Source organism: Ursus arctos, unplaced genomic scaffold (genome assembly GCF_023065955.2).
Source record: "Ursus arctos isolate Adak ecotype North America unplaced genomic scaffold, UrsArc2.0 scaffold_17, whole genome shotgun sequence".
NCBI lineage: Eukaryota > Metazoa > Chordata > Mammalia > Carnivora > Ursidae > Ursus > Ursus arctos.
In genome coordinates this window covers 20097688-20122059 of record NW_026622841.1, presented here as the reverse complement: position 1 = coordinate 20122059, position 24372 = coordinate 20097688, and the positions used below count along the sequence as shown (strand labels likewise).

General features: G+C 39.5%; 1 protein-coding gene across 1 annotated transcript in view; it reads right to left on the bottom strand.

The window, feature by feature from the left end:
- Window positions 1–23654, bottom strand: part of MBD2 (methyl-CpG binding domain protein 2) — a 66952-nt gene extending 43298 nt beyond the window's left edge. The window contains exons 1-2 of the mRNA XM_026496337.4: window positions 23015–23654; window positions 7482–7641 (exon numbers count right to left, since the gene is read on the bottom strand). Of these exons, the coding sequence (XP_026352122.1) occupies window positions 7482–7641; window positions 23015–23553 (699 nt within the window). The 5' untranslated portion in view covers window positions 23554–23654. The remainder of the gene's footprint in view (window positions 1–7481; window positions 7642–23014) is intronic.
- Between the last annotated feature and the right edge of the window lie 718 nt (window positions 23655–24372).

Sequence of the window (24372 nt, the reverse complement as noted above, 5' to 3'; positions counted from 1 at the left end):
TTCTCATTCTCAACTGCATATCCAAAAGCCAAGAGGTGGTATAGGTTTTATCCTTTCCCCCATTTTTCTCAAATAATTTCTCCATTTTTGATCCTTTAAAAACACCAGTTCTTTGAAGCTCGTATCTGGCTATACCACCTCTTCCTCTCCTCCTTTTCTCCTTCCTTCGCTAGACTTTAGTTTCCATTTCAGTCTTTCTCTCCATCCCAACTCTTGTCCTCATTCTGGGAGACCTCAATATCCATGTGGATAACTCACCCAACATCCTGAGTCCTTTGACCCATTCCCTTGCCCACCCTCACTCACCTAACATTATAGCCACAGGTTTGTCAACACTAGTAACTACGCCATCTCCAGTATCTGAATCAAGCATCCAGCTCTTCAATTCCTACTTCCTATCCTGGCAGCTCACTTCTCAGAACAGTCCTCTGCATTTCTTTCACCCCCGCAATATCTCCTATCCATTGACTGTCCTTTTTTTCTCACTCTGCCTTAACCACTTTCACATTCCACCCTACCCAGTACAGGTTCTATGGTCCATCATCATTACACTGCAAATGTGCTTAACTTTCTTGACCTCTGTGGTCTCTCCACCTGTGCTACAGACCCCATTCTTCTTAAACTTTTCAAAGTTTTTTAAGTTGGGAGATTAACCAAATGACCATCTCTTTCATCTATCTACACCTAGTGATTCTCTTCTCCATCCAAACAAAATTTACTGAAAGATTTGTCCATGCTAATTTTTTCTCTCACTCATTTTCAACCCCGTCCAATCTGGATTCTGTTGCCACTGAAAATCAAGATTATTAATTAGCTTCATGTTGCCAAATTCAATGGAAGTTTCTCAGTCTTCCTCCATTCCACCCTTCAATGGCATCAAGACTACTCTTCTTTTTGAAGCATTCTCCTCTCCCATGTCTCTCCTATCTTACTAGCCAGTCTTTCTCAACCCACTTTGCTGATTCTTCTCCTCTAACCAAGTTCTAATTACTAGATTTTCTCAGAGATTGGTTCTGGATCCTTATGTCTGGGTAATCTCCTTTAGTCCCATTACTTAGAATACTACCTATGTGCTGATGACTTTCCAGCTGAGACCTCTCAATTAGCATACCCACTGCACACATGACATTTCCATTTGGATGTTTAATAAACAACTCAAACTCTGAATGTTCAAAATTCATTTTATACATCCATATAAACTCTCCTAAGGTGACCTCAGTGAATAGTAACCCAATCCACCCACTCATCTAAAAACTAAGGTCTCACACTTGAGTCTTCTGTCATCTTCCCCGCCCAATCATTAGTGAATCCTGTAAATTCTACATTTAAAACAGATCTAGAAACTGCCCACTTCTCTCCACCACCACCTGTCCAGGCCATCATTTATCAGCAGACTACTATAATAGCTACCTGCTGCTCACTTCCACTTTTGTCTATTTCATTTCAAATTAACAGAAACTGAACAGTGGCCCACATTAAGGGAGATGCCAATAAACCCTTATAAGGACTTCAAGGCCTAGAAATGCTAATTTATCACCTGTGATCTGCTTACTCCCCCTCTCCACCCCCAACTATACCCACTAGAGAGATACCAGAAGACACTCCATTCAAGAAATACTTAATACAGTGATGAAGAGAACACCAGCAACTTTGGAAAATATTTTACTTTCTTTCTCTATAGGTCAGGAATGTTGGTAGAAGAAATGAGGTCACTGTTTTCAGTGTGGATGGAAAGATTCTAGGAAGAAGCCAAGGGGCAGTTCTTACCACACAGTGTGTTCTATCAGGAGCTTGTAATCAGAACTGATCCTACCACAGAGCTGGTTAGTACTGGTTAATTGACCATGGGGTCCCAAAGACAGAAATAAGTCAGCCCACTAAGGTACTGCTTCAATAACTGAAAAAATCCCTTATCTGTTCAACAAAGGCCTAATTTGAGCTACAGCAAGTGAGTTGGTCCCGCATATCTTTTGGTCCTGCATATCTTTTGCCAAGGCCTAGCTTCCTCTCCTCTTTTAAAACAATGGTTATTAGCTTTCTTAGTTACATTTCCCTTTGAGAGTTTGATAAAGAAAACAGACTCTCTCCTCAGAAAAATGCATAACAGAAAATACTTCACTCAGTTCAAAGGTTCCTGGAGGGCCTCCTGAAGAATGTACTCTCAGGTTGGACACCTGCCTGACTTCTCTACTGGCCTCTTTCATCCACTAAAGGAAAAAATAACAATAATGAAAATGTTCCTTGGTCATACATTCTCTTCTAAATATTGTCCTCTCTCCTCCACCTCTCATTCAAGCTCTGTTTAAGAGTAGTCAAACCATTTTTATGGGGAGAGGGGTAAAAATGCACATATATGCATGTTTGTAAATGCACAGAAGCTATGGAAGGACATACAAAAAAAAAAAAAAAAAGAAGAAGAATAGTTTCCTCTTGGGAAGAAGACCGCACATGAAAGGCTGGAGAGGGAGGGAGATTTTTTTTATTGACTATCCTTTCATCCTGTGTACAGATTACCCAATCAATAATAAATCAAAATTTTAAAACTTTTAAATGAGCAGGCTACATTTTACTTCTAATTTCTCATTTCCCAGAAATTTTCTAGCTTTTTAAGAAAGACTTCTGGTCCCTCAAAATTGGTTATAAAAGGTCATCAGATGCCTTCTAATTTGAAAATCCAATGGATACTATGAAGTCTTTATCCTCCTTGATCTTGCCATGTCATTTAACAAAAAAATTTCTTTCCTAGGCTTTTAGAACACCACATTTTCTTGATTCTCCTCCTACCTTTCTGGAAGCTCCTTGTAACTCCCCAGAAGACTAATTTATTCATTTATTCACTATCAACAGTGTGATAAGATACTTTTCTCCTATTTGCCCCTTTGTGAGGCGATCCTAACAACTTATGAGGAACTACAAGGACAGGAGTTCTCAAAACGTGACCTCAGAGTTCCTGGGCACGCACCAGATCCTTTCAGAACCCCAAGAAACAAAACTTTTAATTCGGTCTTCTTCACCCCATCCCCAAAGTTGCTCTTCCTCCCCTATTCTTTATCGACCTTCACCCCAAGTGACTCAGGCCAAAACTGCAGCAGGCATTAATAGTTCTCTCTACGATCATCAGTACTTAATACCTACTAATTTCTCTTGATTGAATTTCACACCTTTCCATACCTCCTGCTATAGTGTTAGTTGCCATCATTGCTTTTCTAGACTACAACAGCCCAACCAACTATCCCTACTTCTAGTTTCACCTTTTCCCAAATCCATTCTCCACACTGCACCCATTCTATATCCAATATTCAATCCGATTCCCACTATCACCATCTGTTAACTTTCTCAAACTGCAGATACTGCCCCCAAGATATATTAGCTCTCCACAAGAATTTTATTATTTTGTTGAGGATAATTAAAACAAGCACATTCTACATCATTTCGTTACATACCTAGGACACAGCCATATAGAATCCAAGGCTATGTTTATAAAATCACAATCTCATACTACCATAAACCAAAGCAATTCATGAGAAATAAATAATGGCAGACTTGTACAACTGATTCCATTCAAGACAATATGATGCTCTTTATTTCCACATGTATCAAATCTGTGTGAATAGAGAAATGTGATGAAAGAACTGAGTCTTTCCAAGGTATTAGTAGCATGGACAAGCCAACCTAAAAAGTAACTTGTTCCATACCAATTCATATTGTGAGCATTTTATAAAATACATATGTCACATTAATGTTAGGGAACTTGGTTATTATTAGTTTTGTAGCTTTAATTTATACACATTTCAGTGTGGTTAAGAACTAGAAACATAAGAAATTCAATTTAATATTTACACAACTGAAACACTGAAACAAAAGGAATTGCTAATAACAAAACCAAACTACTGGAGTTCCCAAAACATATTTTGCACCCAGAATCACTGTACTCTTTTTTTCCAATCCTAGTCTTCCCAATTGAATTTTTAAAGAAACTTACCTTTTTAAGAAATTAGCTTCCTTTTTAAAATGTTGAAGGTTGTATCTCTGAAACCTTAAAACATCTCCCCTCTTTAAAAGATCAGAGCCTGGATGAATGCCTATATTATTTAGCTTTCCAAGCAAAGGTTTTGGCGTCTTATTTACATATTGAGAGGCATAACTCTCAATGCTGTCCAATAAATAGCCACTAGAAATATGTGGCTATTTAAATGTGATTAAACAAAACTAAAAATCAGTTATTCAGTCTCACTAGCCACATTCCAACTACTCACTAGCCAGCCACACATGGCTGGTGGCTACAGCATTTCCATCACCACATAACTATAACTTCTCCCTCTGAAGTTTGAGAAAGCTGCTCATCACTTCAAACTCTATACTGATGACTTCCAAATCTTTGTCTAGTCTTTTTCCATTAACCGAATGGAATATCTTCAGCAACCTACTTGACACATACCTTATCGGCTAGAAAGATGGAGGTAGCAACTGGAAATATTTATGGTAGTGGCAAATCAGTAAGACACAATATGATCAAGAATGGAACAGATTTTCAGAGTAAGGTGAAGACTGAGACTGAGGCAAGCAGGAATAGTACTGCAAAAACACCAAATATTAATCAAAAGACAATGCCTGCTCCACTGTAGCCTCTCATCCTAAAATAACTGCCACTTTGCAAAGATCTTCAAAAGATATTTTCTCAACCATACCTGAAGTATTATGCACCCACTAAACTCACTTTTGAAATGGAACATATATTACGATCTCAGTTTATAATCAGTCATTATAAACTACAACTTAACCTGTTTCAAAGTTTATTTTGTTAATTACATTTCAAATTCTTTCGAGGGTTTTTAAAAACCTCAAAAACAACACAATAATGCACTTCAGCCAAGTTTGTAACTATATAGCAAAACTAGGTAACATTCCTATTCATCAATTTGTATCTCCCAGCCTTCTCCATACTGTATTATTTTTTAAAAAGATATAATACAGAACTAGCCACGAATACACTTTCTGCTTTTATAGAGATATTCAATGTTGGCATTACTCCAAAAGAAAGCTTATTTTTAAAACTGCAAAACTCCATTTTTGTGACTGCTTAATTAAAATAATATCAGGTGCAAAACTAAGACTATGCCCCCCCAAAATTCAGATAGAAACTTCAGAAAACAATGACAATGAAAGGCACTTTCAAAATAATGTATGGTATATTAATTTATTCAATATTTATGACCACTATAAACTTCTGGAATGAGGTGGATATTAAGTCAAATAAACATGAAGCAAACATTTACTAAGTACCTACCGTGTGCTAGGCTTTGGACTCCCTATACAAAAAACAAAAAACAAACAAAAAAAAAGACATAGTCCTCGCCCTCATGGAGCTCACAGTCTAGCTGAAGCAGACAAACAATCACAAATACAATGGCAAAGCACCAGGGAGGCATTATGGAAGAAGGGACTGGTTCTGCCTGGAGAATGCAGGGGCAGGCTTCACAGAGGTGGAGACAATGGAGCTGGGCCTTGGATGAGTAGGAGTTCACCAGATGGAGGGGAAGGGGGGAAGCGCATTCCAAGCAGAGGAAACAGCACATGAGCAAGCAGAATCTTGAAAGCACATGCCATGGTGCAGGATGATGAGCGGTCCAGCGCAGCTAGAGCATAAAGGTGCACACAAACTAAAGAGACGAATTAGTTTTTGGTTTTTAGTGAATCATAACTATCAGGAACATATCTTCATATTATACTTAGTGTAGTTTAACTGTGATTCTGAGAACAATAAGGCAGCTTGAAAGCATTCCATTCATTTCATAAATATTTGAGCCCTTCTGACAGGTACCCAGCATTGTGGTTAGAGGTTTTTTTAAAGGCAGTTTTAGAAAACTAAATCTTAATTTTCCTCTGTATATTTAAGAAGCAAAATGAACCCAAAATAAGGGGTTTCTTAAGCTGAATCGCAGAGCTATACACACTAAGGTCCTCACTTTCAGTAATTTGAGCTCCCTCTACCACCATCTTTCTTCACACTTAACACCTCCATAGCTATCAACCCAAAGTAATCCCATTGTTAAGCAATAGAGAAAGCAATTTCAGCAGTCCCTTTCCATTCCGCCTATAAACAAGGTACTTGACAATGCCCCTATGGTAAACTGATGCACAGTAACCAACGCAACAGATGAAACAATGTACTCTGACCCTCATACCAATTTCTGGAAATTAAACTATTATTAACAAACTATTAAGCTGAATTCTGAAAAAAGTTTAGATATGAAGAAGAGACCCATATCCTTCAGGAAAAATAAAAAGATACAGAGGAAGAGATCTTGGGTCAAAAAATTTCCATGTACACTGGCCACCAAGCAACACTGTTCACCAAGGAAGCTTGGTGCTTGGGAAGGTGCAATGGAGAAAGGAAAGGAACTCACATGGGTCAAATACTTTATTAGATGTTTTCATATAAATTCCTATTTACTCCTCGCAATAATGCGAAAGGAAAGAGTTCATTACCTTAGTTTTACAAATGAGAGATCTGAGGCCATCAGAGGTTAAAAAGAGTTACCCATGACTGCCTGAGCTAATAGGTGGCAGAGCCAGTACATCAAACCACGCCTGCCTGGTTTCAAAGCCCATCCCATCCTACACACTGCCTCAGGGTTCCTAAAATGAATGCAGTACTCCCAAGCAGCAAGCGAGGTTATAGTAAGGTTATATGTACCCTGGAAAGAAAAGCCCTTACTTTTCCCTCCACTATTTTCACACAGTCAGTGTAAAATGACCATGGTGGCAATACACATAGATCTCTAAAATTTAGAGGAAGAAAATTCAGACAAAATGGTTATATAAGATTAGTTGCCCTTGTGGGGGTGGGGGGTGGATTTCTTGATAAAGATATTGGGTGTTCTGATACAATTAAATTAGCGTAATAATTCAAATGCTACTTGTTTAAATTCCCATGCAGTAAAAGACCTAAGCAGCTCAATAAAAGTAAGAGCTAATGGAAAAATCCCCAATCACAGTATTAGAATGAGAATATTATTGCTAAAAGTCACTATCCTCAACATCATCAAAAGTCAAAATAAAAACTGCCCTTTCTCAAATCTTAATTCTGAAAATTGATAGGTAAGCACAAACTATGTGGTAAGGATACTTGCCACATTAAAATTTTGTCTCTCTGGGCAACAGGAACTATTTTAAGAAAAAAAAGAGACAATTAACATCAACACAGAAATCTTTTGTAAACAGTCCCAGTGGGCCAAAAAATGTGATGTTGACCTAGACAGATACTGGAATACTATTTTCAACTGTGCACAATTTACTTATGCAAAGTACTGCCAACTACCAGAAAATTAATCAGATTTGTAAGTCCAAATGTTTTGCGGGGGAGGGGGAGAGATTGGGACATTCAGACAGCCAAAATTCTAGTGACATAATTACAATGTAAGATACTTTGTGGAGAGCTTCTGAAATAGCATCCATACGCTCTAAGTAAATTCACCAACCTTATTTTGATTGAGAGGATCATTCCGCAGTCTCTGTTTGTTCTTCTGTAATTTACTAGGCATCATCTTTCCAGTTCTGAAGTCAAAACTGCTGAGGTCAACAGTATTTCCCAGGTACCTTGCCAACTGAGGTTTGCTTCTGAACTTCTTACCACTTGGACTAGAAGAAAGAAGCATTCATTGTAGAAAAGATAACAGTGTTTCCCCTGGATCTCTACATAAACCTTTCTTCACATCTTTCTTTCTATCCCAATTGTTACCACACCACAATTTTACATGTTTTTTTTTTCAAAGAAATGGTAAAGTTTAAAGGAATTTCATAACTTCCCTGTAAGAAGAGATAATGTATCGCTGAATATTACACTCCACCAGGTACACCACTGGAGTACACAACAGATGTTACTGCAGATTACCCCACCTGGCACTCAGCATCCCCGTACAAACTGCATGCACAGCACAACATGCACACTGCCACTGTCTTCAATATTACAAACTTATTTCCAAACTGACTTTTGAAGTGCTTTTTATTTTTTGTAAGTATTACATATACACAATGTCAGCAGTGATCAGAACTTCAGAAAAAGTCCTTCTGAAGTCAACAATCCTTATTAAAAACACACACAAAAACACCTGGAATCCATATATTCTTTGGGCTACCAATCTGAACTCACGACATATACAACAGAAAAAAAAATACGGAATTCTAACAATATTTAAATGCTCCCTAATGTAACTACTCAAAGGAGGAAACTAAGACAAACATTTGCAAATGTGTTTGTACGCTGACATGAGTTTTATTAGCCAAACTCCTACCCTGGAGAAGCTTATCAATAACTTACTTTTCATAAGAAATATTGTCAAAGCTAGAAAATTATAAAAGTGTCAGAATTACACAGAAAGCTAAACTAGTTTTTCTCAAAACTTTTTTTTGCTATATGGCACTGATCTATAAGAAAATTTTTACAATGGGGCGCCTGGGTGGCGCAGTCGTTAAAGCGTCTGCCTTCGGCTCAGGGCGTGATCCCGGCGTACCGGGATCGAGTCCCACATCGGGCTCCTTGGCTGTGAGCCTGCTTCTTCCTCTCCCACTCCCCCTGCTGTGTTCCCTCTCTCTCGCTGGCTGTCTCTCTGTCACATAAATAAATAAAATCTTTAAAAAAAGAAAAAAAAAAAAAAAGAAAGAAAATTTTTACAGGAAGAATACCCCCATCTTATCTAATAAATTTTCTGAGCCAAGTACACTAAAATCAACTGTTAAAGTCAACATAGATATGCTACTAGAAGAAAACTGTAAGAATTCTAAAATATTTCTCCAAAAAACTAACACGTCCTATTTAGAACTTAACCTTGTATGAACTGACCACAATAAAAGAAAAATAATTGAAGAGGAAGACAAAAGAGAATTCTGGCTGGGAAACCAAGTAATAAAATACTGCCCTGGAAGAGCAAAACTTCCCTCTGGGTCAAATCCAAACCAACACACTGCACTCTGTCGCAAACTCTATGGTATTCTGCCACCACTGGTTTCGAGACAAAAAATGATCGATCATATCAGCATTTTTTCCCCACAATCACATAATTTAAGTATTCCAGAAACACAATTCAAGTTCTAAAATTCAACCTACAGATAGAGGTAATAACAACTGACATTCTCAGTCAGATATCACTCTAATGAGACATCTCATTAGTGCAATAAAAGCCGAGCTTAAGAGTGGACTTAGTTTCGACAGACTAGTGTTTCAGAAGATGAAATTACTAAGGTAGCAACTTCTATCAAAAAGATAAGCACTCTTATTTTTAAGGATATAGCTTAAAGACAACTAGAAAGTCATTTTTTGAGAAATCAATTGACAATTTTCTCAAATGAGCCCTGCAATAAGTCATTCCTTCTGGAACAGTTGACATGCCAGTTACCTACTCCGGCTGAAAGCATACTAGAGCCTCACTACAACATTCCTCCATAGAACAAAACTCATTAGCTATCAGTTTTAGACACTTCTCCCCAAATTAAGGAAATCTAAATACTTAAGAACTCCGTTAAAAGGCCATACTCATAAAATGTGATTGCCTCGTTTATGATCTAGATTAGCAATTAATATGGCTTAAACTGTTCCTCTGTTTATTGATTTTAAAAACCAAATGGAAACTGAAAGCCTGAGACACCCTACTGATAAACTAAATTAGCAATGAAGTAAGAAAGTGGAAATCAAGTTTTAGCTATTAACATATCCCGAAAAAGATGGAATATCAACTGGTAACCAGTTACTCATACCAAATTCACTGTCGCCTGTCGTAAGATGGAATTCTATGAAGCATCTGTATTGGAGAGCTACAAGTACTCTTCATATACACTGTGCCTTCAGAACAGTGGTACAAGCCATTTTCTTCTCTGTAACTGCTATAGCTTGCGCTTGGTGCTTTAAGGAAAGTCAACCTGGCTGCCCCAGGAGATTTTAAACAAGGGACCTTCTTCCTCACAGGATGAAGGCAAGCACATAGAAAGGCAAGGCCCAAGGGAATCGATCATTAAATAAGAATTCTGCCCATCAGATATAAAATATTTGCACAGCACCAAAACAACCCTAGAAGTGGCAGACGAAATAATGCTAGATGAACAAAAAGACTTCATGTCAATTAAGCTCTGGACTTAACTCAGACTAAGCTATCAGTCTGCCATCTAAGATGGCTGCGGTAGGTTGCAGTCTTACACACACCAGAACTTAACGTGACTAAGCTTTTATTCTAAAAGTAGCAAACTATAACTAAGGAAAATTACTTCTTAAAAAAAATTCTAGTAGACTAGTGAAGGATATTAGTCATTTTCAGTTTCTAACCAAAGTGATTACTTCTAATCCCAGTAATGAAATACTAATATTTCACTTTCAACCACAAAAAAAAATTCCCAACCAACTGCCTCCTAGATATGCCAGCCCTGAACCAACTTGTGATTTCACCTTTAACTTCTCCTACCCTCCAAATACCCTAAAGTAATGATTAAATGAAAATCAGAAACATGAAATTTTTTTCATATAAAAACATTTCATCATTTGAACTGTGTCTTTGCTTTCATTTTGATTAAACTGTTTAAAGCACTTCTTAAGCCAAACTCTGTCTTAGAGGTTTCTAACTATAGATTGTCAAAAAGAAAGAAATTTTATTTGGCATCTGACTTTCAACTCTAAAAAAACTTCGATGAGATACCAGAAACTACTTAAATTGTGGTCATCTTTATTTAGTGGTATTCACATTTTATCACTCTATAAACTCACCTGTAATCATCATTCCCTGAGCTAGACAACTGTAACATGCCCTGCTAGTCTCCATATAAAAATTAATTCTTCTGAAAACCTGTCGCTTGCCTGTGCAACTGCACTCTGAAAACACTCCTCTAACACAGCAGAACCTCTTTTTTTCATGTTACTTGGGTAACACGGATCATCGTGACGTTTAGTCAAACATTATGAGGAGACCAGAGTCTGAGCAAACACAAGTGTATCTTCAAACCAGTTTCTAACAGGATGAACTGTGGGGGTGGCAATAATCAGACTGCAATAAGGTGAAACTGGCCTATGAGTGACAAGATGCACTGCGGACAGCAGATGGTAGCTATACGGCTGAAGACCATGTTCAGAAGGGCATCACTTGCCAACAGCACTTTGTGAGGAATAATAAAAACCTCCACACTAAAAATTCTCTAACCTACAGCACTGGAAAAGTTTTGAGAATAAAGAAACATCAACTTTCTATTGTTTTCTCCCCTTTAAGTGTTAAAGCTTACTTGTTAGTTACAGAGTACATATTGAAAAGAAAAAGATTTCTCCAACTTTCAATACCAATTGTCTCCACAAGTCAAGTTTTGGCTGAGACTAAGATCTGAAATTAAAATTAACTTTTTGTACTTCAGTACAAAAACATGCAATCGGAAAGCTGTCAAATCAATTAATTCAAATATACGCCATTGCTTCAAAGCTGAATGCCATATACACACAGAGAAATCTACCTACAAGTCATCCCCCTTCTCTAAGTCCTTTCCTCCCACTCCTTACATGCAGGCCTTTCCTAAAGTGACCCATCCTCAGGCCTCCTCTGCAGATTTTATCTCTTGTCTTACTTATATTCTCCCATCTTCTGTCAGTTACTAAATCCAGTTCCTTCATACCTTTGAATCCATACTTCCTTTCCATTGTTGTTGCCTAAATCAAGTCTTCGTCACCTGGGGTCTAAATCACCAGGACAGGCTAAGTGACTCCATTTGCTCGTCTGCCTTCTCAACTAACCAAATTACTCTTCCTAAAACACCACTCTGACCATAGTTCCAATTTAAAAGCCTTCAATGACTTTAACCCATTAGGAAATGGGGGCCAAACATCTTAGCCCTGCATTTAAGACCCTTTTTCATCTAGCCTCCTTGGAACCTTTAAACCCCACTTTTCCACTCCCCTTAACCCAGTGACCTTTGCTCCAACTATATTGGTTTATTCCCTCTGTTCTAAACAGGCTGAACGGTTTCCCTCTTCAGCCCTCTGCAAACCATATCTTTTACCTGATCTATAATGCATGACTCCCACCCTGATCCCCAAGAGCCCAGAAATACCAATTTACATTATACTTCTTCCATAAAGCCTTCCCAGAATGAAGCAGTGGAATGTTTTCTTTCTCTGAACCATATAGCAATTGCTGCCGGTATCAGGTAAATAATCATGAACTGCCTGTTGGCAACTCTTGTATTCTGGTTTTTGAAATACTGAATTCTGCATGGTTATAAAACTTCTACAAGTTTAAGTCCTATCCTCACAAACAGCATACCAAAGTAGTTATTTATGAATGAAATTATTATCTAATGTCAGATTTGCTTCAAAATAATGAAGGTTGAGTCAGGGATAGTGGATTGGGGCACCGAAGAAATAAGATTAACAATTATTGAGTACTTGGTAATTTCTTGTATGATTTTCTCTACTTTTATATATCTGTTTGAAAATTTCTTTTTTTTTTTTTTTTAAAGATTTTATTTTTTTATTTGACAGAGATAGAGAGAGCCAGCGAGAGAGGGAACACAAGCAGGGGGAGTGGGAGAGGAAGAAGCAGGCTCATAGTGGAGGAGCCTGATGTGGGGCTCGATCCCATAACGCCGGGATCATGCCCTGAGCCGAAGGCAGACGCTTAACCGCTGTGCCACCCAGGCGCCCCTGAAAATTTCTATACTGAAATGTTTAGTACATTAAAGTATACAAACTGAATATATCCCCTGAAAACTGGAAAGTAGTTTTTTTTTTAAATATGGAGTTTGGGCAAATTTGAGCATTAAATAATTTCCTTAGCAGTTGGGGGAGAAGTAGAGAATTATTTTTAAAGTATCATTAAGGAAAATAATTATTTACAATTTGGCTGCTGGTAAAATGTGACAGCATTCCACCTCTTCCCTTGACATATATATTTACAGAATCACCAACACAATTTTAAACGGTATAAAAGACCTTAAATATAACTCAAATTCTGTACCAATCATCTCATTACATAACTAGCATTTTTGTAACAAAAATAACATGCAAACAGTATATTACTGGTAGCAAATTCTCTTATCGCTACATTATAGTTAATTAAAAATGAAAGCCAGGGTGATCCACTAAAAAATAAAAAACGAATGAATGCAGAATTATACTTAATCTCATCCCACTGCCTTAAGGCACTCGCTTTTTGAGAAAGGGAAAAGGAAAAACACTCGTTATTTTGGTTGAATTGGGGACTGGACACTGTTATGGAAGTATCAGAAATTACATCGGGGAATTATCTCAAAATATAATGGGGTAAGGGGGCTGAATATTGATGAAACAAGCTTGGCCACGAGTTGATAATCGTTAAAACTGATTAATGAGCACATGGGAGATTCATCATACTTTTCTAACTACTTTTCCTCTTGTATGTGTTTGAATTTTTCCATAATAAAAAATGTGCAGGTAAGTATACCCAAAAAACAGACTATATTTTGAAAAAAGCGAGGGGCCTCTGGGAAAGACCTTTTTAAAGAGATGCATATATCACTGCATACATGTTAAAAATAATTTTGAGGATATTCATCTTTGATCTCATCTATGGATTCTTTCAGTATAAAAAGAACAGCAAAAGAACATAAACACATAAACACACAGAATTGAAGGCAATATACCAAAATCTCAACACTGATTCTCTTTAGGACTATGATGCTGATCGTCACTGCTTCTCTACACTCTTCCATATTTCCCAATTTTCCATACTGAACATGGGTTGCGGGGCGCCTAGGTGGCTCAGTTAAATGTCTGCCTTCAGCTCAGGTCATGATCCCAGGGTCCTGGGATCAAGCCCCACATGGGGCTCCCTGCTCAGCGGGGAGACTGCTTTTCCCTCTCCGTCTGTCTGCTGCTCCCCCTGCTTGTGCTCTCTCTCTGTCAAATAAATAAAAGCTTAGGGGGAAAAAAAAAAACTGAGCATGGGTTACTTTTATAATCAGGGGAAAAAATATTTCTAATAACTCTCATGAACATATATAACAACCTAGGATCTGCCATAATCACATTTCAAAATAAAACAAAATATTTGTGAATCTCCACATAATCAACAAGCACATGCTTCTGCTTAGGTTGGTTAATTAAGGGAAAGAAACTACTATTGTATTGATCTATTGACCATCTACATGTCAAATGCCTTACACATACTTTCATTTAATCTCAGAAAATTCCATGAGCTAGACTTCTTACCTTCGATTTACGTATGAGGAATCGAGCTTATGTTATGGAAGCTTATAAAACTGTCCAAGTTAATGGGGCACCTGGGTGGCGCAGTCGTGGGGCGCCTGGGTGGTGCAGTCGTTACGCGTCTGCCTTCGGCTTAGGGCGTGATGCCAGCATTCTGGGATCGAGCCCCACATCAGGCTTTTCCGCTAGGAGCCTGCTTCTTCCTCTCCCACCCCCCTGCTTGTGTTCCCTCTCTCGCTGGCTGTCTCTCTCTGTCAAATAAATAAATAAAATCTTTAAAAAAAAAAAAACTGTCCAAGTTAAAACAGTAAAGGAAGATTCAAGACTCAAGATCCAATTTTCTGACTCAAAAGTCTCCATTCTTATTCTAAACCAGTGCAACATAAGTGTGGTCTACCGACAAAGTTAAGTAAAGGAGTGGAGAGAAAGCATTTAGAAACTGCCATGGCAATCTGATAAGTGAGTTTATAACTGTAGGATCTAATGGTAAAAAGTTGCAACATGTATTTTGTACGTCCACTTTTACATTATTTTTATTATTATAAACTACTTCCTACCAGATACTAAAGCAACTTCACAGTTATAGCACAAAGAAATAAAAAAATAAGTTAAAAGTAGGTAGAAATATATTATCCTCTCATGATGATACAAAAGCAACTTTTGATGGTAGATGTTTAAAGCAAAGGATAAAAGGATTTTTCTAATATGAAAAGGGAAATCGGGGCGCCTGGGTGGCTCAGTCGTTAAGCATCTGCCTTCGGCTCAGGGCGTGATCCCAGCGTTGTGGGATCGAGCCCCACATCAGGCTCCTCCGCTGGAAGCCTGCTTCTTCCCCTCCCACTCCCCCTGCTCGTGTTCCCTCTCTCACTGGCTGTCTCTCTCTGTCAAATAAATAAAATCTTTTAAAAAAAAAAAAAAAAGGAGAAATCAAAAGCCCTACTACAGATCTACTATAGCCCTCCTATAGGTCTAAAAATCTATATACAATATATACACAAACACTAAACACAATTCTAAAGAAAAATCTGAATACTTACTTCAGCTACTTAAAATTTGCATACCTAGTATAGTACAAGACAGGATGCTGGGTACAGCAGGAGACACAAGATGACCTCTACAGTGCAGGCCCACTTATAGCTAGCACTAACCAGAAGTTTCTTGGATTATTCAATAGAAAACTGTATTAACTACTTGCTCCATTCAGCAGGCAATTCTTCAGAGCTTTCCACATAGCAGGGACTGTGGTGGATACCAGAGATTTAAAAATGAATCAGACTCAGCCACTGACCTTGAGGAGGTTAAGAATCTGGTGGTCAACAAGACTGCCAACTATTACAGCAAATGTGGTAAAGGTTAACAGAATTATGCTCAAAAGGCCATAGCACTTGCCCATTTCTGCTAGAGGCCTCCAGGAAATTCTTTTAAAGAGATGCAGACATCACTGTATACATGTGAAAAATAACTGAAGACATTCATTCTTGCTTTAACCCATGGATTCTTCCAGTTTAACACCAAAATATATTTCAAAAATCTTTAATAAAAGAAGATATGTTCCTCTTCCTCTCATTTGTAAATAACTCATAATTGTTCCTGACAAACATGAAATGCTCAATTTTAAAACCTAATTTTAAGGTGTATTTACTATTATTTATATTCACATACAGCTTATGCAATCAAGTTCCCAAACAAATGAGTCTGAATTTGTATTTGTATTATAAGACAAAGCAAAATCATAAGATCCACAGATATTACTTAAATTTCACTCTATTCCATACTTTTATTCCTCTTTGGGAGTTTTAGTTTTTAGAAATTCTGCTAAAAGGATGTCTGGGTGGCTCAGTCAGTTAAGCATCTGCCTTCGGCTCAGGTCATGGTCCCAGGGTCCTGAGAGCAAGTCCCCCATTGGGTTCCTTGCTCAGCAGGGAGTCACCTTCTCCCTTTGCCTGTCGCTCCCGCTCCCCCTACTTGTGTGCTCGAGTGCTCTCTCTGTCTCTGACAAATAAAGTCTTAAAAAAAAAAGTTCTGATAAAGTTAAGAAAAACTTCATTTTACAATTTGCCTGGTCATTTCTTAGTGGAAATGGCAAACAGTAGTAAAAGACCACTAAAAAGGGCTGCAAAGGGTATTAATATTCCAAGCCAAACAGTAAGTCCATAAAATAAGAGCTGGTGATTTCTTTCTTTTTTTTTTTTTTTTAAGATTTTATTTATTTATTTGACAGAGAAAGAGGCAGCCAGTGAGAGAGGGAACACAAGCAGGGGGAGTGGGAGAGGAAGAAGCAGGCTCCCAGTGGAGAAGCCTGATGTGGGACTCAATCCCAGGACTCTGGGATCACGCCCTAGGCCGAAGGCAGATGTTTAACGACCGAGCCACCCAGGCGCCCCTGGTGATTTATTTCTAACTCACCATGCACATCTAAAATGATCTCAAACACAGGCTAAAAAGTTATGAATTTCTTTTTTTTTTTTAAGATTTTATTTATTTATTCGACAGAGATAGAGACAGCCAGTGAGAGAGGGAACACAAGCAGGGGGAGTGGGAGAGGAAGAAGCAGGCTCATAGCAGAAGAGCCTGATGTAGGGCTCGATTCCATAACGCTGGGATCACGCCCTGAGTCGAAGGCAGACGCTTAACCGCTGTGCCACCCAGGCGCCCCAAAGTTATGAATTTCTATTAGTACCACTATGAAATCTAAAAAAAGACCAAAAGAAAACAAAAAAAACCTCCACCAAAGTATCACCTCCTTTGCAAATCACCAACTTCTGTTCCATTAATTAAAATAATGAAAAATTAAATTATGACTTTATATCTCACAAATGAAATTTTAAAAGCAATTTGAAAAAAATCACCAATTTCTGCTAGAGATTATTTTTAGAATGTATGTGTATCGGTTCCTTCTGAGCTATGTATTTCCTCTATTACAGGTATTGTAGGGGTTCTGGCAGGTGAGACTTTGCATGTCAGATTTTAAAAATCAGATGTCGGACAGATGGCAATGTTGCACCCTAACAAAATTTCCTCTAGCACAACACAAAAAACTGTGATGGTTCAGCTCTGAGAGAATTACCAGAGCACAATTTTCACCATACCTATGTATCTTTTACTTCCAGATCCAGGCTTCGATCAGGCAGTATCAAGAAAAGCAGTATCAAGAAAAAAGACGAAAAGGGCGCCTGGGTGGCTCAGTTGGTTAAGTACGGGCCTTCAGCTCAGGTCGTGATACCAGGGTCCTAGGATTGAGCCCCCCCCACCCCCCTCCCTGCTTCCTGCTTAGCGGGGAGTCTGCTTCTCCCTCTGCCCCTACCCCTGCTCTTTCTCTCTCCCTAATAAATAAAATCTTAAAAAAAAAGAAAGAAAGAAAAAAAACTAAAAGCAAGTCAAACTTGCAATTATGCAATAGGCACTTAGTAATAAACATTACATTTTGTTCCTCCCTCCAACTAAAGAGATTTTTTAATTGGTCTGTAAGGCACATTTCAATTGCACCTCAACTCTGAAAGAAGCACATGAACTGTTTGCAGGAAATACATAAAACTATCTCATAAGCTACATTTAACCCTCAAGTTACAATTTGATTTCCTCTAATTTAAGTGAAAGCTTTTAAAGTGAAGATGATCTATAGCTTGCTCCTTAGAGAAAATGTTGCCTATATGAGTATCTGAGAAATAATAGGGTCAATCCTAAATTACATATATATGGAGAGAGCAAGTAAGAGAGAAGGCAGGAAACATTTCTGAACAAAATGATCACTTCTATTACCCAGAATAAAACTGCTTTAATTATGTTAATTTACCACAATATTTCCATTTTTTTTTTCTCCCCAATATTACACAGAGCTGGAAGATCATCTTCTGGTACAACAGCTTCGCTACCAAAGAGGATTTAAAATTTACCCTTTGTCAACTTAAGGGTGCAAATATAATAGTAACTAATTACATGGTTTTAGTAGCCCGCCAAGCTCAATAAAGTAGATTAGGCACGAAATGTTGCAATATTTGAGAATTACAAGTAGGGATCTCTATGGGAGGCAGCAGAGCAGGGTGGTTAAAAGTTCTGTGGTTAAATCCCCTGCGTCAGGATTCTGACTCTGCCCTTACGAACAGTACAACTTCAAGCATATTACTTAACTTCCCTGTTCCAAGTCCCCATCTGTAAAATGGAGATAATTGTAACTATAGCTAACAGGGTTATAAGGGCCCAATAAGATAATACATGGAAAGCATTTAGCAAAATAATACTAATAGCTGCCAAAACTATGAGAGCTGTGAGACAAAACACACACAGAATTAAAGACACATAAGACCCTACATAAAAACAAACAAAAACCCCTGTATTATAGACTCAATGAAATTCAAATGCTGAGTTCTCACTTGTATCTTTGCACTATGAGCATTTTACTTACCATTTTCACTATATCTCTAAAATGCTTTCTGGCCTTCTATAATATCCTCAACATTAATGATGAAAATAAGGAACTGGAAAATGTTTGGACTTAATATCTCAACCAATTTCATCCCAGCACACCACCAGATAATATAAAGCAAAGGCTAAGAGGTCATTTAAAGACTTGTTTCACAAATTTTTAAGAGTCACATCAATTGGTAAACACTCATTTAGCATCTGTGCGTTCAGCATTGACCCTGGGGGAAAGACGACAGCTATGTGCAAGAGCCACAGGTTTTATTGTAAATGAACATGAGAGTAACACAGAAGACACCAGGCTGAACTACACAGGGATGGTCAGAAAGCAGATATTAGGGGAAAAGACAATTTACTGAAAGCCAAAGAGACTTCAGTATTTAAGAACTGTGACAATGAATCTCTCCCCTGGTCCATTCAGCTTGTTTTTTCCAACAAAGACTACATGGCAGAGTTGTTTTAGGGATTTTTTGGTTTTTTGTTTTTTTTTTTTTTTTAAGAAAAAAGACAAAAAAAAGAGAGAGAGAGAGAGGGAAAGGCCTGCTTGAACTCTGACATGCTCAATGATTCAGAATTCACGCCTTCAAAGCAGCATACCAGCCCTTGGTAACAAGTCAGATGTATCTATACATTTTTTTAAAACCTATTTATATGTTCAGCCCATACAACTTAAGTTAATGAATTGTTTTCCTTAATTAGTCCTTAAACATATCTGAAGTTTCAAGAGATCTATGTATTTATTTCAGTGATCTGAAATTGAATCCTTGTAACACTATGAGGTACAGGTAAAATCATATGCACTTCACAAACCGACAAACCACAGGACCAGGAAGTGTAAGTGACAAGCTCAAAGTTGCACCAAATGGTTAAGTGCAGAGTTAGAAGACCAGATCCAAACCTCTTCATCCCTGTGCACTGCTGCCTTCCCTAGAGACTTCTACTTTTATCATATCACTCATGATTTTACAGACCTCAGTTACATTGCCTCTGAGTCCTCTTCTTTCCAGGTCAAAGTGAAATAACTTCAGTCTCTCTTCATGCACCTGCTCCCTATGATTATTTTAATTGTTCTCTGGTTCCCCTGTATCTTTTTTTCAGGGAAGTGATCAGGTCCAAACGCATCATAATTTTGATACAAGAAACAAAAATGTTTACTATTACGTTTCCAATATCCCACCACATATTTTATGGCAGCAGCTTAAGTTTACCATGACTCCCAGATCTTTAACCCTAATTATACCTGTAAGTCTAGAAACCAACAAGTTTAGACTTGATAAAAATGGCATGAGTTGGCTCCTATAGGGTCCTATGCAGAGGAAAATAATATTTCAAAAATATCAGTCAGCAATTCCAGGGAACCGAAAACTAGAAATCACAGGAGTCAAGTAGACCAGTTAGAAAATTACTGTTCACATAATGGGTTCATATGATGGCAACAAACTTTTCAGAAATTATTACCAATGGATCCAGCACTTTATCTAACCACACCTTTTTTAAAAACACACTTTGTATGATAATATATGAACTGCCACAACACTATCAGTAATCCTGACAGAAGGCATAATTATATTGCCTAACTGGCAACTCGAGGCACGCCTTCCTATTTGAACTTGGCAGTCTCGGGAAACGGCCAACACCATTTTACCAAAATTTGAGGCCTTCCCGATGAGCTTAATTTCAGCCCAATTAATAAGTGTACGTTAACAGGCACAGATTTGTTTAAATTAATCTCCCCAGGGGCAGGCTAATTCAGGAGTTAGCATTATTAGAACGTGAGTGAACAAATGGGTGCAGGTGTTCACATTACCAATGGGAGAGTTAACTCTCAACCCACCTATTAACAGAGATGGCCGGTGTTTGTGAGCTACTGGTTTTTTAACGGGTGAGGCATATATGGGGATGCTGATATGCAAAGCTGAGACAGTTTGGTTGAAAAAGAATGTGTTCACCTTCACTATGAGTAGATGCCCTCCAACATTCATTGCTGCAAACGGAAGTCAAAGTCTTAGTAACTGCTGTATTAATACCACATCAGGCTACCCTGTGTCCTACTACCTCTGAATGTAACCTCTCAGAAGGGAATCAAGAGTGAGCGTTACAATACTGGAAAGTAACATTTTGTAGGTAGTCAATAAACAATTAGACAACATTCCTTCCAACCCTGAACTAAACACATGTGGCACAAATCTGTTCAAAATGTCTTTTCATTTTGTATAAACAAGTAAAAAGCAAATCATGCTGCACTGTCTAATAAAAAGACTTTAATTCTGGAAAGTATCACTATACTGGTTTCTCATTTATTGTAAGATGAATTTGTTTGGAAAGTTCATTTTAAGTTGATTTTATCAGCTTTTCTACCATAAAATATTTATTGAGTTTGTATTAAAAAAGTTAACATTGAAAAATTTACAACACATTTTGAAAAAATATTAAGTGACCACAAATCAAAATGAGCACTACAGTAAGGTGCCTTTTGAAATAACTTTTCCAGCTACTGCAAGGAAAACAACAAAAAACACTTTGCAATAACCCAAAGTTAGTCTGAACAAATACGTCATCCCAAAACCAAACAAACTATATCCCAGGAGAAATGCCATAGAGAGTGAAATTCAAAGTCTAAGATGCTCTACTGAGAATAGACTAGTCACCTATTCCTCAAGGAGTTCAATCCCAGACACAGAATAGTCTTGTAAAATATAATTGGCTACAAGACAATACATAGTTCACAGAAAGAAGGTAGCATGCTACCTGCTTAGAAAGAAAACATAAGTTGTTAATGAAAGAATGTGCAAAAGTGTACAATTGTGAATAGCACTAACTGAAATAAGTGAACTTGAGAGAGGTAACAATTTGTTCCACAATAACCTTTTTAGTATTACTGAAGTAAATTTAATATTTAATAATGGGGAAATATGATTATCACCTTGAATGTTTAAAATAAGCCTGCCATTTCATCATTTAAGATTTCAAATCAAGTGGTCTCAGATCAAGCAACAAAATAAGTTCTAATGCAACACCACTTTCATTTTTTTTTTCTTGAAGAGGTGAAATAAATTTACAGGAACTATTCTTCCATATATCTGAGCAACCATCAGGAATATGTCCGTATTTACATATTATACCAGTGGTGATCACATTCCTGTGTGTATAAACACATACACACAAATGTTTGTATATTTTTTTAACCTTTCAAGTCTATTTAAAAGTACTCTCAATTCATAAACATTGTAGAGTGTATGTGTGTGTATTCTCCTCTACCCCCTCAGAAGCAATGCATTAACCTCCTTGATGAAGAAAGTAAATCCTTCCTAACATTATTCCAATGACTAAATGGCTGGCAGTAACTGGCTCCAACACCCAAATGTATTCCCTGAAAAACGAACTCAATCAGCCCACAAAAATGGCCCTCCACACCACTGAATATAACATATTTATATTCTCTTCTATAAACAGGATGGTTTATTTTTAAAAGTTAGTAAATTTGTTGATAAGAAAATTCCACTGATATCAATAGCCACAGGCACTTTCCTGAGCTTACTGGTTTATCCAATGACATGGACAGCATGACCACAGGATTGCAAGACCACATCAGGGTGAAAACCTGAATCATTTAGACCAAGATTTCTCAAACTGGTGACGTTTGCGCCAGATAATTCTTTGTTGTGGGGACCATCCTGTGTATTGTAGAATATCTCACAGCATCCCTGGCCTCTACCCACTAGATACCAGGAGCACACCCTCCCAAGGTATGAGAACCAAAAAAGTCCCCAGACACTGCCAAACATCCCCTGGGGGACAAATTTTGGTCTAGGAGTCTAACAACATATTACAGTGTTTCAGTTTTCAAAAGCGAGTAAGTTCTGCAACACCAAGAGAGTTCCAAGAAACTTCAGGCATTCCAAGTGGCTACTTTATACTAAACTTTCCTGGATCTCACAAAGTAACTCAAACCTTATTACTGCAGATAGCGAATTCTTCCACATGTGCATGATTAAACACTCCTGCGATGATGAATCTGGGAAAGGCTGGGACAGGAGCCAACAGTGACTGGGTTTTACAGTTTCGACGAATTACACCTTCTTTTAACCCTTCTATGGACTAACCATCCTTGCCACAGTACCCTTTTTTTCCACAAACCATTTTCCCTAGCACGGTCAACATTAAGACGCTCTCCTCCGGTTCTCCATTCAGACACTGTGCCTGCCCTGTCACTGTACTGGGGTCAACTCTCACCCAAGGGCTCAGGGACCTTCCACTACCAGGCCAGCCTGTCTTTGCCACTTCCCTCGGGCCCTGCTCTCATCATGACATCCCCTGCCCAGGTCAGCTGCTAACCCTTGACCCCGACCTGACCCCGCTGACCCCTCCCCGCCCCCAGGGCGGTACCTGAAGTAGTAGACATCGCTCTTGCCGGCACTGAGCCCAGATTTTCGGATCACTTCCTCCTTCTTCCATCCGGGGGGGAGGGCCGGGCAGTCCATCCTCTTCCCGCTCTCCGTGGCCCGGGGTCCCCTGGGCCCCGGCCCCGCGCTCCCCGACGGGAAAGGGACCGGCTCCCGCCGGGGGGCGCCGCCGCCACCGCTGCTGCCGCCGCAGCCGCCGCCGTCGCCGCCAAGGCCGCTGCCGCCACTCGGGGGACGGCCGCGGCCCCGGCCCCGGCCCCGGCCCCGTCCCCGGCCACGGCCCCGGCCCCGGCCACGGCCACAGACGCCGCCGCCCCGGCCCGCCTGCTTCCACCGCCCCCGGCCACGGCCGCCGCCCCGAGCGCCTTCCCTGCGCACGCCGCTCACCGGGGACGGAGCGAGCGCGCTGCCCTGGCCCCCCTGCTCTATGGCGGAGTCGCCGCCAGCGCCGCTGCCGCCCGCCGCGCTCTCCCCCTCCTCCTGCTCCGGGCAGCAGCGGCCTCCCCCCGGGTGCGCGCGCATCCAGCCCCCTCCCCAGCCGGCGCTGCGCTTCTTCCGTAACCGAGCCCTTGGAATCCCGGAGACCCGCCCCGCCCGCAGCGCGGCGCGCGGGGGACGCGCGCAAGCATCATAGAGCGGACGCGCACAGAGCGGCCCTCCCGCTCGGGGCGTGGCCCCGGCCACCGCCTCTTAGGTCCTCCAAGCGCTCTGGGCGGCCATATTGTCTCCGCCTCTTCGAGGACACGCCCCCGGCCCCACCCGCTCCGCCCCGGCCGCGCCCTTCCGGCCCCCACCCCCACGGCGTGCTCAGAGCCCGGAAGGCGGGTCGGGCCCGGAGTCATTTGTGGAGGAATGTCAGAAGGACTGCGGTTACCTTCTTTCCTGTAGGGTTAACTTCCCTCTCTATATGACTTTACCTACGTTTGCTTCCCAATTAATGAATAACAAAATATCTCATTTTATATTCACTAACTCGACAATTCATTTAAGGAGGTAATAGGTACCCAATACCCACTTTCCCGCCTCTCTCTACCAAAACTTGCCAGGAAGCTCAGATTGAAGAAGTGAGTCAAAGTGTCCCATTAGATGAATATCAGAATGCCCCAAAGTATGGCTTCTGGGTTTAGGTCCCTGGAGTGATTATCCTCCAGAAACTTTGTAAAGCTGTAAGAAGAAAAATGGCAACTTGGAACATTCCCTCCACTTCTACGGGGTTTACCCCTAAATTCTCCTTAAAATGACCAGAACTCCTGAATCCACCTAAAATTTACCATATTTCTGAGGATTTTTTTCTTAATTTAGACTTTCTGTGTAATGGCCTTTGACAATTATCAGTGGCCT